The sequence below is a fragment of the Eschrichtius robustus genome, chromosome 1 (assembly GCF_028021215.1).
Source record: "Eschrichtius robustus isolate mEscRob2 chromosome 1, mEscRob2.pri, whole genome shotgun sequence".
NCBI lineage: Eukaryota > Metazoa > Chordata > Mammalia > Artiodactyla > Eschrichtiidae > Eschrichtius > Eschrichtius robustus.
In genome coordinates, this window is record NC_090824.1 from 76070839 (window position 1) to 76085594 (window position 14756).

Consider the following 14756-nt stretch of genomic DNA (forward strand, 5'->3'; position numbering starts at 1 on the left):
TTTATTTTTCTAACATGACTAATCTACATTCATGTTGGGCCCTTTGAATGCTCTCTCTCTGTCTCCTCTCTGTCTCTCTCAGGAAGACTATCCCCTTAGTTTCTGCATGACCAGCTGCTTCTGATATTGTTCAGAATTCATTCCTTCATTGGGCCCCTACCAACCACACTGCAGATTCACTTCTATGGACTCACTGAGACCCACGACAGATGGCCCTCTGTGTGGATGTGAAAGCCACGGATGTGGAGGGCCAACGGTATGACCCCCTTTTATATAAGGGACTTGAGCATCTGTGGATTTTGATATCTGCAGAGTCTCCTGGAACCAATCCCCTGAAGATACTGAGAGATGACTGTACATTGTTTTCCTCAGTGCAGTTTTCCTCCTGACACTTATCACCTGGAAAAATAATTTTGTAAGTTCATTTTCTTCCCAGTAGAATAGGCACCCTAGGACAGAAATGTGTCTTTGTTTACATTGCATCCTCACGAGCTTAGAAATCTGCCTAGAGCACATCTGCACATGGGTTAACTACTGCATTAATGAATGATGAGTGAACGATGGGAGAGGGGATGACGACACAAGGCAGAGAGAGATGGGGCAGCTGAGTTGGCTGATCCCTCTACCATACGGTGTTAGAGATGCTGTGTCCATGGCTGGGAAGTGACATATGATCTGCTGAGACAAGGAAGGTTCACTGCATCATGGCAAATGTGACTCCAGCCTTGCGGTATCCCACCTTCTCCTTCTGTTACTCCAAGCCTGTTGGAAGGGTAAGCTCATTTCATGCCACTCTGTATTAACCTAAAGTCAGTGGATTCTGTTGAGCCCTGGAATTGTCCAAACCTAGTATCTCCATGCAATAGCTTGAGTCAACAGACCCGCCTGGAGGAACAAATCCTCCAGTGGCTTCTCCAGAGAAGATGCTCAAGTGCAGATGCCGTATGTAGTACTACCAAGAGCAAGAATGACTGCCCATATGGAGGGTGGGAGGAATGGAAATTGCTGTATATCTGGGCCTGAAAGAGGAGCTGAAAAATAGGAGGTCAGGAATCCCAGACTCAGGGACGGAGGTACAGATTTAATGACATGCTACCTGCGTTCTACTCTGAGTCAGGTGCTGCAAAAGACCCAACATGTCCCCCGAACAGTCACTTGAATGCTGCATCTGACCACAGTTTGCAAAGAGCTTTCCCTTCCTGTTCCTCATTGATTCCTGAGTGCAGCCTTGTGATGGAGGCAGAGTAGGGGCTTTCATTATCCGCTCCCTTTTCTGTCTGTCTACATTTCTGTAATCCTGGAGCCTGTGCCCCTTCCTGACCTGAATGTGAGCAAGCCACTGATTCATCCTCGGGAGAGATCCCAATTCCATGTCTCCTTCCTTACCTTCTGCTACCAGATGACCAGCTGCTCCCTTCTCCAGGACACAGAAATCGCCAGGAAAGAGTTTCACCTCTTCTCCAGGTAGTACTGGAATCTGTCCATATACTACCTGAACAATTTGCCTCATTCCACATTAGACTCAAACTCTGGATCCACCCCTAGGATAACCATTAATATCTGAAGATTTGATACACTTATTTAAAAACAAATCTCTGGGGCTAAAATTTGCTTTTTTCTTTTGGTCTTATCACAATTATGGCATTTCCCCCTTTCTTTTTGTTTTTACACCGTATCGTTCTCTTTTATCATAAAATGTATGGTTCTTAAATCAGAATCAAATACATTTGTTTCTACTTACTGGGGGCTCTTTGCCTCCTGGTATTGAAATAGGCAGCTATGCGAGGAAGCCTCAGCTTCCTGGCCTAAAGCAGAGAGAAGGAAAAGTCTGCACAACTTCATGACACAAGGAGCCTCTTATCCTCACATCTATTTATTTCCCACAAATCTCAGATTAGAAGAAGGGGAAGAGCCTCTAGACCAGAATGTAACTACATGATAGAAGAGCACAGACAGACACACGGAGCCTTGTAGGTAATTCTGTAAAGTTTATTGTGCGTGCACAAGGAGCTTCAGCTGAGCAAAGCTTAAAGGGACCTGGAGGCTGGTGAGATGAGGACTGATGCTGATATCTGGGGTGGATGGTGGGACAGGACTGTGGCGCTTGGCAGATGAGCACGGCCCAAAGTGCTGGCCCAGAGTTTAGATGATCGCATCCAAGTGAACTGGAACCACGGGGTATGTGGCATTGTCCTGTGGTGATCTGTTGTCACACGCAACGAAGAAGATCTTCTGTGCCTGTGTCTGTGTATAACGGCAGTCCATATAACGTGGTGCATTTCTTGTGAGGTTGCAGTAGGTTACAGGCACTTGAACTGAGCTAGTATGACAATTCATCCTGCGTGATGAAGGGCAGCGTACATTTCCGGTGGTACAAACACGAGCTACTTCAGCAAACGTTGTGTGGAGAAAAGTATTTTTATCTTTGCATACCATTCTGTGACGGTTACCCATCTCCATTCTGTAATGGTTAACCACCCGCATTGCATCATTGCATTGAGGGTGGGCCATATTTATGTGCTGAATCTGAAACCACTGAGCCCAGGTTAAATTAGGAGGTTGGGCATGGCGTGAGATCACCATTCCCAAGAGCCCCAGCAGCAAAAAGAGAGGAAGCCGGGCATTCTGCTGTATTGGAGCCATGTTTCCTGTGAAAAGAAGGGTATCTTCTGCATCCCGGCCCACAGATAACGCACTCCCTCCTCACTCACCCTGCAGACACCCTGCTGTCACTGTGGTTCTAGCTCCTCTCCCCTCTGCTCCCCGAAGTCTGTCATGTGTCCTGGGCACTAACTTCAGCTCACCGCTCCCCAGTTGCTGCTTCATTGCTGTCTCTCCTGTTCCAGGTCTGGGGCTCATTGTCTTACCCAGTATCTCTGCTGTGGCTCCTGTGAGAACAGATCCAGCTGGTGGTCCTGGCGCTCAGGGGCAGCTGGTTTCCCCCCAGTTCTTGGGACTGGAGATATAGAGCAGCCCCTGTGGGTGGGGCGAGCAGAACAAGGAGGGCTCTGAATCTAGGACATGAAGAAACGCACAGATTAGGACATGGTCCACTTATGCAATGAGCCCTTTGTTTTATCATTTGCTGATCAATGCGTACCCAGGGATGAACCACTGCTGCTTCTGTTGTAACAAATCTAATTCCAGGCATCCTGTGCAGGGCAGAGCTCTGCCACTGGGTCTGGATTTCCTAAATGAAAAATATCACTGGCTGCAGAATGGCCATAGATTTTTTATTTTTATTTATTTATTTGGCTGCGTTGGGTCATTGTTGCTGCGCATGGGCTTTCTCTAGTTGCAGCGAGTGGGGGCTACTCTTCGTTGCGGTGCACGGGCTTCTCATTGCGGTGGCTTCTTTTGTTGCGGAGCATGGGCTCTAGGCACGTGGGCTTCAGTAGTTGTGGCACAAGGGCTCAAGAGTTGTGGCTCACGGGCTCTAGAGCTCAGGCTCAGTAGTTGTGGCACGTGGGCTTAGTTGCTCTGCAGCATGTGGGATCTTCCCGGACCAGGGCTCCAACCGGTGTCCCCTGCATTGGCAGGCGGATTCTTAACCACTGCGCCACTAGGGAAGTCCCAGAATGGCTATAGATTTTATAACTCAACTTGGGGGCAACACATTGAAAGACTGAAGTACATGAAGGCAGGCCTGGTACTCAGAACAAATAGAGCCAGGAGGCTTGTTTGCACCAGAGGAACCCAGGCACCCCTTTCATTTTAGTAATCACCCTGGTTCCTTCTCACCCAAATGTTCTTTATCTCCTCACTTCCCTGTGGTGGAAACTTGAGCTCTGAATTTCTCACTGCTCAAAATCCTATAAGTAAGTAGTTTGTGACAAATCTATGACTTTTTGTTATTGTTGTTGTCATTTTTTTTTTTTTCTGCTTCCTATGCATTGAATTCACTTTCTCTTGTTTTTACCCTGGCGCAGTTTTTGCCTTCACTTCCTGTGAAGTAGCATGACCTAAAAACACCCAGAAGAAAGTCTGTAAAATCTGCCAGAGAATGAACATTTGGTGTCATGTAAGGGATTCCAAGCTAGAGCTTGAATTCCTGTGTTCTTTTCAATCTGTGCTATTTTCTACAAAACAGTCTGTCCTAGAGTTGTCATTTATCTTACTAGTACATTTCATTTCTTGATGTTAACAGGAAAAAAATTTTTTAATTTATAAAATGAGCATCAATGGATAGGACACTGTATTCCTGAAATTAGGGAAGTCATAGTATGTAACTTGATGCATGAAACATACTCTTGGTTCTCAGAGAAGCAGAGGAAAATAATTGTAGACCTATAATAATTTTATTACTATGTGATAGAGGTAATAACACTGTGTGAAGATGGTTTTATGGGGACCCTGAGGATGAAGGGTCTTACTTGGCCTCATGGGATAAGAAAGGCTTCCAGAAGAAATGTCCATTTGAGCTGGCCCATAAAGGATAAGCAGAGTTTAGGGACTTTAGGGAATAAATGAGCCTTCTAGGCTAAGAAGATGGTGTGGGACACTGTACAGACAGGGAAAGTGCATCAAGGTAGGAAAGGCCTCCAGATAAGAGATATTAAATCCCTGGTCTAACCTCTTAGTTAGAAAACTGGGGCTTCCCTGATGGCGCAGTGGCGCACTCTGGCTGCAACTAGAGAAAGCCCGCGCACAGCAACGAAGACCTGACGCAGCCAATAAACAAACAAACAAATAAATAAATAAATAAAATTTTAAAAAAGGAAACTGGATTAGGTCCTCAAATGGCACTGTACAACCTTCCAAGAAAATTAATCCACATTTTTTTAAACTACCTTTTTATATTTCTGTCATGTGGAAATGCAATTATTTTACCACTGATGTCGTTATGTAAACATGGACATAATGGTGACCTGGACAGGACTCAGTGCAGTGCTAATAGGATTCGGCCTGAAATCTTGTTCTGCCTAAAAGGCATTAATATCTTTTACCATGAAGTAAGTTTTTTTTTTTTTTTCATGTATATTTTGTGGAAAGCATTTTCATGAGAGATGAGGATGTAAAAATGAATTAGGTGTAGTTTAGCCCTTCTGTGATACCGACAACCACACTGGGTAGAAGGACCTGTACTCAAGTGTCTATAATATGAACTAAAAATCATACACTGCAGTCACAGGGAGTGCATCTGGCTCAAAACCTGTTCTTGATCAGCATATAGTTTTACTTTTAATATTGGGTTTTGGAATATTAACACTTCAAGTTGGGATAGTTCACATAAAAATGTGCATTCCTGTCTTACCTTTAAAAATCGGGAGATGTTGTCGGTGCACTGAGTCTCCATTACCACAAGGGATCAACTAGAGCTGAGTAGTTCCCACCTCTGTTGAAGGTGGCAATAGTTCAGGGGTTTTCACTCACTCTACTCCTACCTACTGATCACATCCTGTCTGTTCACTCAGATACTGCCCATCACGCTTATCACAAGCATCCTGAGAAGAGACTCACCCAATATCATGCCCAATCTGCAACCATGGTCCACCTTTAAAATTGTATTCGGAGCACACCTTCTATGCTTTTCCTGATTGGTTCGTCCATAGCTTTCCTCTATGCATACTTACCTTACACTAAATCTCTTCATAGAAATTTTTGTTGGCTAATCTACATATCATTCAGTAACTGCCACTAATCACAACTAATAATTTTAGGTAATGTGCTTTTTCCTCTTGGTTGTTTTCAGACGACTAGGTTAGTCTCTCGCTACAAAGGTAACTTTTCCCTCAATATAAAGACAAGTTTTTTTCATGTTGACTGAATTTCTAAATCTTTGCTTGTCCTGCGGCCTGCCACATACCCTCTTCAAAAAGTTAAGGTCAGGTAAAGACCTTGATTTGAATCCGAGCTCTACTAAATTCTGAGAAATGAGACCCTATATGTACCACTTGGCCAAAGGGTTGGATTCTTTAAGCCCAATGGCCAGTTATGCAGAGCCATGAACACACGAAATTGTGAAACCTGTAAATAATAACACATACTTGTTAGAACTATGGTGTGAATTAAACAAGAATAGCTAAGCATAGTGAAGTTCCAAAAAAGGCAGTTCCTCTTTTCTTGGCCAATTATAAAGGATATTGAGATCTAGTTATTAGATCTCAACTCAGTTTCCTGCCAGCTGTCAGTCAGCTTTTGCTCTGTTGCCTAATCAGACAAAAGGCTTCTGAGGCCTATCTGCCAGGGAGACCTATCAAGATAAGACCTATGAAATCTACTTATATTACAACTTGTTGATTGACTGTATGTGCGCCTGCCACCACCTTCATTAGCAGGTCCCCTAACATAACTGATTTTGGAGCTCTGGACAGGCGTATGTACTATTTCTTCCCTTACCTTACTGAAATGCAGACCCACGTCTCAGGCAGCTTCTCCCATAATAAGAACATTCACAGTTTAAATTGTGAAGACAAAAAGAATGTAATCTTTACATAAAAGAGATGGATTTTTTTTTTTTTTGCCTAAATTCATTAACAACTGTTTTTAAGAAAAATTAGATTTAATTGGATTAACAGTTCTCAAATGGAAACCCAACTTGCAAACAAAATATTTCTGCTTACCTGAACATGTACAAAACAATATGTACACACAGAAAATCACACATGGACTCATACACACAAGTAATGCTTAGTTAGGGAGTGAAAGACAGAGAATGATTGAGGTGAAAAAGATCTTTAGTCTATAACCTTCACTTTAGAGTATAAGGATGAGGTGATTTGCCCACCTCCAATAATAGCAAGCTAGCGACAGTCACCAAACTGCAGGTTTTTTTCTTCATATGTGCGGTGGTGTCATAGGTACTCTGTGTGATGCTGGTAAAGACTGTGGGTGTGAAATAGTAAACATGAAATTAGCCCTACTAGGCAATCTGTTTAAGATCATTGACAGGGGCTTCCCTGGTGACGCAGTGGTTGAGAATCTGCCTGCCAATGCTGGGGACATAGGTTCGAGCCCTGGTCTGGGAAGATCCCACATGCCACGGAGCAACTGGGCCCGTGAGCCACAACTACTGAGCCTGTGCATCTGGAGCTGGTGCTCCGCTACAAGAGGGGCCGTGACAGTGAGAGGCCCTCGCACCGCGATGAAGAGTGGCCCCCGCTCGCAGCAACTAGAGAAAGCCCCCGCACAGAAACGAAGACCCAACACAGCCAAAAATAAATAAATAAATAAAATAATTAAAAAAAAAAAAAAGATCATTGACAGACCTGAGAGTTTTCCATATGGCCTTCCCTTTAAGGTCTGGGAAGAAAATATCCACAATGTAATTCCTATAGGATTAGAGGAAGGAGGGAAGGCAACGGAGGTTCCATTTCTGCTAGGAGTATCCACCACTGAAAGGGACATATCTATCTCTGTGGTTGTCATCTGCTCTGCAAAAACCCTGCCCTGGGACTCCCAGGTATTCAGTAAAAGAGTCAGAATATACACTCAGTCTTTACTCAGACTCCCTGGGCACTAGTTGGGAAGTTTCATGATGACAGGCCCTATACATAGAAGAGCCAGGAATTTTTTTAAGAATACTTACTTATTTATAAGTAAGATGCTGGGTCTTACTGCAGCATGCAGGCTCCTTAGTTGTGGCATGTGGGATCTAGTTCCCTGACCAGGGATCGAACCTGGGCCCCCTGCATTGGGAGCACAGTGTCTTCACCACTGCGCCAGCAGGGAAGCCCTGAGGAGCCAGGAATTTTTATTCTGAGGCAGAGGAATCTGTGGGGAAAACATAAGTCTACTCTCTTAGAACTGAAATGCTTCCACTTTCTTTTTAACAGCATTTAAAACAGGCATATGTACTTAAGGAAGTGGAAATATTTTCTAAGATGCGAGGCATATGGATTAGTAGTGAGCTCACCTACTGTAGAAAAGGTTTGGCAGGGACACCTGCTTCATTCATAGGCTGTGGAATCAGGTGGCTGATAGATGCAAACACTTTTTTAGGTTAACTACTCAAGTGAGGAGCAAGAATCACTTTGGAGTTTGAAAATACCTTTGTATGTCAGGCCTATAAAGGGGTGAGTGGGTGGTAGGCACCTCCTTTCTTCACAAGTCCTTCTTTTCTCTTCTCACTTCTTACCCAGAGAAAAGAAGGGGTGTGAGGTGGAAGGAGAATGTGAGAACAGTAGTTGCTGTGAGTACAAGAAGAAGTGTAGATAGGGGCCAGCGGGGACATGAAGTGTTTGGGCTGAGAGTTCTTAGAAATACACTAGGTATCTTGGGGGCAAGGGACGACAGCCTGCTCCCTGACCCCACTCTTCCTCGACCTGCTTTCACAGGGAACATGAATCTGATGTGGACCCTTCTTCTCCTCCTCCTCCTGGGGCCAATTGTCTTCACTCCAGGCCTGCCCTTCTCAAGAAGGTGTACAGACAACCCCAGGTCATGAGTCCCTGGAGGACACCACCGGTACTGTGACGTGATGATGAGGCGACGGTGGCTGATCCGGAGGGGTAGGTGCAAGCAGATCAACACCCTCATTCACGAGGATTTGGCCACCAGAGCAGATTTCTGAGAACTCCATCTGTGCCCTGTACCAGCAGAGCAGCTCCTTGCAAAGCTGCCGCAACGGTGCTCACGATGTCAGCGTCACCGACTGCTTTGCCAAAGCAGGCAGCCGGCCCCCGCACTGCCACTGCTGTAAGAAGGACTCCACCAGGCCCATCCGCGTGGGCTGTGAGGAGGGGGGCCCTGTTCACCTGGACGGCTAGTCTTCCCCCAGCCCTGACGTGGGAAGCCCAGTGACTTGCACCCTACACCTCCAGATCTTTGAAGCCCTGCCAAAGTCTTCCCTGTAAACGCTTCTTCTCTTGCATCTGGATCCCTCATTGTTCCCAGTCACGAGCATCTCTCTCACAGCCTCTCCCCTGACCCTGACTCCACGCTCCACCCCACACTCCTGCCACGGAGTCGGTTTTTTGGGTGTAGGACAAGATGCGGCTGGGGAGTTGGGGAGAAAGCCCTGCTACCTCGCAGAGGGAATCTACCTCTGGAAAAGCCTTGCTCCGCCGGAGCGGCTACACAAGCCGGGCTGGCTGGGCTGATTTGCCCATGAGCTGCTCTAATAAGAACTCCCGATGGCGCTGGCCCTGGGCAGCCCCGAGTGGCCCGCCTCGCAGGGTCCTCCTGCGGGACCTTCGGCTCCCTTCTCCCCTGCGGGCTCCTGCGGAAGGGATTTGGGACGACTCCCGTGAGGGAAACCCGCTTCCTTTATAGAAACAGACCCCTGATGCGGGGGACACAGCTCGGGAAGGAGCCGCTACCTGGAGGAGAGGTGGCATGGAGCCGGGCGACTCCCACACCAAGCGGTCCCTTCGGCGTCTCTCGCCGGCGCCGCCTCAACTGGCCCGCAGGGGGCGCTGCGCCACCTGAGACCCCGGGCCAAACAGAGACCGGAGCTGCTTTCCGGGTTCCTCTCAAGACAGGGAGAGATGGATTGGAAGCTTCTTGGTTACCGACACGGCAATGGAGGATAACAGGTGATTAAACAGAACATTCAGCCAGCATAAATACAGCCTAACTTTCAAAAAAACAGATTTCTGAGTTTACCGTAACTTTCACGCTCTCGTACTCTTTAGTATTTAACTTGCCTACAGATTTACATTCTAGCACCGCAGATATAGAGGAAGTAAGATCTGTACAGAGCACCTACTTGTGTTATAAGCTTTGCAGTTTGGCTGCACTGGAAAAAAAGAGCCTATTTCGTTCTTGGAATCCATTATATACATATATATACATATATATGTGTGTGTGTGTGTGTGTATATATATATATATGTATGTATATATATATACAATCCTCTTCTGAAGGAAGTTTTTCTACCCACAAGAAGGAGCAGCCATAGATGACCATGTTCTCTGAGACTCCATCAAAATGGTGACAGGGCTTTGAATCAAAGGAGGGCACCTGACTCTAGGGCAGCCATCCATGGACTGATTGGCTAGGTGCTCATGGAGTAGACTGGGGATTTTACCCTCCTGGAATAATGGTGACAAAACTGGATACTCTTATTTTCATCTTCTCCCCTGAAGCCAGGAGCTGTAGTTGTGTTACAGTCGTTTGTGACCTTCCACACTTAATGCTTGCTATAAAAATGTTTTCAATAAAATGTTAAAGGGCCATTGTGGTAGATGCTTTTGGTGCTGTGGATATCCGTAGACTTTCACTTTCAGGTTGGGAAAGTTTCCTTCCCTTCTACTCCTAGTTTCCACTCTTGAATGCATTGTGAATTTTATTGAAGATTTGTCTTCATCTAATGATAAAATCGTATAGTATTTCTCTCCTAATCAGTGAATGGGGTGAATTGCATTAATTGATTTTAGAATATTAAACCAACTTTGGGATAAACTCATATTGGTTATGCTAAATTTTCTTTTTTTAATCACTGTATTTAGCTTGCTAATATTTAAGGTTTTTTTTTGTCTTTTTTTGTTCTTGTTTTTTGCATTTATGTTCATGAATGAAATTGGTCTGAAATTTTTTTTTGGAACTATCTTGTTTGATTTTGGTATCCAGATTCTATGTTAGCCTTCAGAAATGAGTTGAGGAATATTCCCTCTTTCTCTATTTTCTGTAATTGGAATTATATGTTGTTTTATTATTTACAGAACTCATCTGTAAGGCTGTTTGGCCCTGATACTTTCTTTGAGACTATTTTTAACTTCTATTTCAATTTCTTTAACGGTTATAGACATGCTGAGTTTTCTAGTCCTTTTTTTTTTTTTTTTTAAACTGGAGTTCCTTTATTTATTCTTTTTTTTTTTTAGCAGATATTCATTTTAAATTATTATGTATTTATTTATTTATTTTTGGCTGTGTTGGGTCTTCGTTTCTGTGCGAGGGCTTTCTCCAGTTGCGGCAAGCGGGGGCCACTCTTCATCGCGGTGTGCGGCCCTCTCACTATCGTGGCTTCTCTTGTTGCGGAGCACAGGCTCCAGACGCGCAGGCTCAGTAGTTGTGGCTCACGGGCCTAGTTGCTCCGCGGCATGTGGGATCTTCCCAGACCAGGGCTCGAACCCGTGTCCCCTGCATTGGCAGGCAGATTCTCAACCACTGCGCCACCAGGGAAGCCCTAGTCCTTTTTTTTAAAATTGAAGTATAGTTGATTTACAATATTATATTAGTTTCAGGTGTACAACATAGTGATTCAGTATTTTTGCAGATTATACTCCATTATAGGTTATTACAAGATAATGGCTATAATTCCCTGTGCTATTGCTTACCTATTTTATACATAGTAGTTGGTATCTGTTAATCCCATACCCCTAATTTGTCCTTACTCCCTTCCCTTTCACCTTTAGTAACCACAAATTGTTTTCTATATCTGTGAGTCTGTTTCTATTTTGCATATACATTCATTCATATTATTTTTTTGGATTCCACATATAAGTGATATCCCTAGTTCTTCCGGAGATCATTTTGGCAAGTTTTTTTTTCCCCCCTAGGAATTTATCCATTTCATCTAAAGTGCTTAAATATATTGGCACAAAGTTGTTCATATTCTTTTGTTAATATTTACAGCATCTCTTTTTACATCTTATTTCTGACATTTTATTTATACCTTTTAAAATTGATAAAGCTTATGAGAGCTGTCGTTTTATTAGACTTATTAAACAAAGACTTTTTCAGACATACAAAAGCTAAAAGAATTCATTGCCTGAAGGAAGTCCTTAAGGCAGAGGAAAAATGACACCAAGTGGAAATAGAAACCTACACAGAAATGAAGGACATTGGAAACTGTAATTACATGACAGTATGTGAAACTCCTGGGAATAGTGCATGGAAATAGCTTTGGAAGTTTTGAGTTATAACTCGAAAATACTGGGTTTTGTTCTCCATGAAGTAGTATGTTTATTTTCTAAAGCAGAAGCTTTAGAAAGCGGATATCCCTGAACCAAGGAAATACAAAGGGTGCGGCTCCTACTTGGAACTAGGGGAATGAGGAACGTACAGAAAAAGAAAGAAAAATTCACGTCTCAGCAAAATATCCTGTTTGCGTATATTCTTTAATTTTCTAACTGGAAAATTTCTGTGCTCTTCCCACCCCAAGAACCAGAATAGGGAGAACAGGAAGTTATTATTATATCCTGAAGGCTGTAATATTAGATTCACCTTGAATCCCAATGTTAGATCCTGCAGTTTCTGCAAAGATAGAGGGGTCCATGCATTGGGACCCTCAGCTGTTTTCTCCTGGTCTAAATTAAAGGAGGTCTTTAGTGTGTGTGTGTGTGTGTGTGTGTTACGGGGAGCAGGGGAAGGTGAACTGAGAAAAAGGGCTGGTTTGTATGATGACTGAGCATCTTTTCCTCAGTCTCAAAGAAGTGGGAATGGGGAAGTTTCTACCGAGTGGCAACACTCCTGAGAGCCACTCTGTTGACAAAAATTAGAAGTGACTGTGCTACAGATCTTTGTTAGCAGTTGGAAAGTAAGCTAATTATATAAAATTACAGAATATTTCTATGAAAGTTGGGAATCATTTTGAAAGTAAGCACCCTTAGGATGCATCTCTTTGCTCTCACTAATTGTGGGTGATGATGAATTCAGATGCTCCTGCATTTCTCTAAAAGAGAGGTCTAGAAACTCTAATAAAAATCAGGATCTCCAGGATTAACATTCTCTAATAGTCTGGAAGTCTATTAAGCAAAAGCACAAATATGTGTGAAGGTCCACTAACAATACCCAATTACGGGGACTTCCCTGGTGGTGCAGTGGTTAAGAATCCACCTGCCAATGCAGGGTACACGGGTTCGAGCCCTGGTCCGGGAAGATTCCCACATGCCACGGAGCAACTAAGCCCGTGCGCCACAACTACTGAGCCTGCGTGCCACAACTACTGAAGCCCATGTGCCTAGAGCCCATGCTCCACAACAAAGAGTAGTCCCCGCTCACCACAACTGGAGATAGCCCACATGCAGCAACGAAGACCCAATGCAGCCAAAAAGAAAAAAGAAAAAACCAATACCCAATTACCCCCAGGTAATTGTCTCTAGGATGCTCTAGGTCAGCATGTATTGTTGCAGACGGACACACGTGCTGTAATAAAGTGTACTAAAATAGACCAGCAGGTATGGAACATCTGAAAGGAAGAAAAGAAGAAAGAGAAGGAGGAGGGAAGGGAGGGTATAAGGGAACGCGAATGAAGACTTCATGAGAAGGTGAATCTTCCAGAAGCTTCCTCATGCCTCGCCAGGCATGGAGGCAGATGAGTGGCCACATCTAGTGAGTTAAGTCCACAGGACTGGGGGCTCCCTGGGACTGGGTGTGTCTTTGAATCCCTGTTACCTGGCACAGAGTCCATGCTCAGAAATGTTTGATTGATGAATGGAGGGACATACTGTACATCTGACACAGCACATCGAGTCCGCTAAAAGTCATTAAATGTGTAAATCAGAATATTCTACCAATTATATGTTATCCTACTTTCTGTTCTATGTCTCAGTGATCATCTGTCTGTTTCCTGCTTTGAACTCTAGTTGTCCTCTAGGACTGGAGCCATGACTGGAACCCCAGAGATTCAAATGTCTCACCAGCACTCTCCCATTGAGAGCTGGCTCCTGTTGCCCAGACCCTCCAGCTGTGGAGAGGATCCTTCTCTCCACTGTTCACTGCACACATTACCATGGCTCCCACCTCACTTATAAAGCCAGTAGTACCAGCCTTCCCACTGGCTTGGTTCTTCTGGAATTTTGACATCAGCCTGAGTCAACCGGGCATCTTATTCTGGACTCCTGGCCCCTCTCCTTGGGAACTAGCTCTTTAGCCAGCCCAGCATATCCTGACAAAAACTGGTTTCTTCTTTTACTCAGTGGCCTGTCTCAGGGGTTTCTGTGGGACCAACAGTCAAATAGGGGCATGACAGAGCAAAAGCTGGCAAATGAGTTTGTATTTCAGGTATCCTAACAAATCCTCTGAAAACTGGGGCTGGGATGGAATGTTTGATTCTAACCCACATTGGAGCTCGGCTCCTATGGTTAACAAGGCTTTATAGAGGGCTATCTAAAAAGTCAGTAGAGCCAACCAGGGGAGTTAAAACGGAACCATCGCATCCATTTGGTTTGCATTTCTTTTCTTCCCCTGAATAGTGCATCTCAAAGGTCTTTGATTCCCCATTATCTTAGATGATCAGTATTGTAGGAACGAAGTTTCCACAAGGTGCCTTAAGGGATCAAACATGTTTACTGATTCACATTAGTCAGTGGTTACAGGTTAAGGCTTTGAAAAGAATAACTAAAACCATTGTTAAGGCCATTCAGAGGAGGTAAAAGTAAATAAAGCCATTTCTCCCTTCGACCTTCATTTCTTTTCCTTTTTGTTCTTCTGATAGTGACTTTTAAGGATCTCTAATCTCCTTGGATCTTAGAAGACCAGTACTGCAGAAACGCTAGCCTTACTGGATGCTTTGCTGGGGAGAAAGAGTAGTTCCTGTGGGTTGAGGAGAGTTTAAGCAATCTGCTTATCGTAGTTGGTTCCAAGATATTTACAATGCATGTTAGAAATATGAAAAGTTCTGTTATAATTCTATTTAACTTTATTTTGTTCTTTATCCCCAAATGTTTGGGCCCTGGAACCCCTTTTCCCCATGACTCCTGATACATTTTGGAGAATGCTCTTGAAATATTTTATGATCTCCTTTGGGTGCTGGGAATCTTTACCTTCGCATGTTTACTCTTGTCACTGTAATTTTCATGTCCCACTAGGCAGTGAACCTGAAAAGAGGGAGGACACACAGTTCTGAACAGAACTGATGGTGCCCATAGGTC

The 14756-nt window shown here is 44.1% G+C and overlaps 1 protein-coding gene and 1 long non-coding RNA gene across 2 annotated transcripts in view; one reads left to right on the top strand and one right to left on the bottom strand.

Annotated features, from left to right (window-relative positions):
• LOC137758973 (uncharacterized) overlaps positions 1-10118 on the top strand; it is a 52156-nt gene extending 42038 nt beyond the window's left edge. Inside the window, exon 6 of the long non-coding RNA XR_011073035.1 lies at positions 8277-10118. This is a non-coding gene — a long non-coding RNA (uncharacterized lncRNA). The remainder of the gene's footprint in view (positions 1-8276) is intronic.
• LOC137758963 (non-secretory ribonuclease-like) lies at positions 2143-2910 on the bottom strand. The gene is made up of 2 exons (XM_068534911.1): positions 2868-2910; positions 2143-2648 (listed from the first exon to the last, which is right to left on the bottom strand). The coding sequence occupies exon 2, from the start codon at positions 2641-2643 to the stop codon at positions 2143-2145; it is 501 nt and encodes a 166-aa protein (XP_068391012.1). The 5' UTR covers positions 2644-2648; positions 2868-2910.
• Positions 10119-14756: the final 4638 nt, after the last annotated feature.

Coding starts and splice junctions, on each gene's coding strand:
- LOC137758963 (XM_068534911.1), bottom strand. CDS start 2,643: ATGGCTCCAATACAGCAGAATGCCCGGCTTCCTCTCTTTTTGCTGCTG.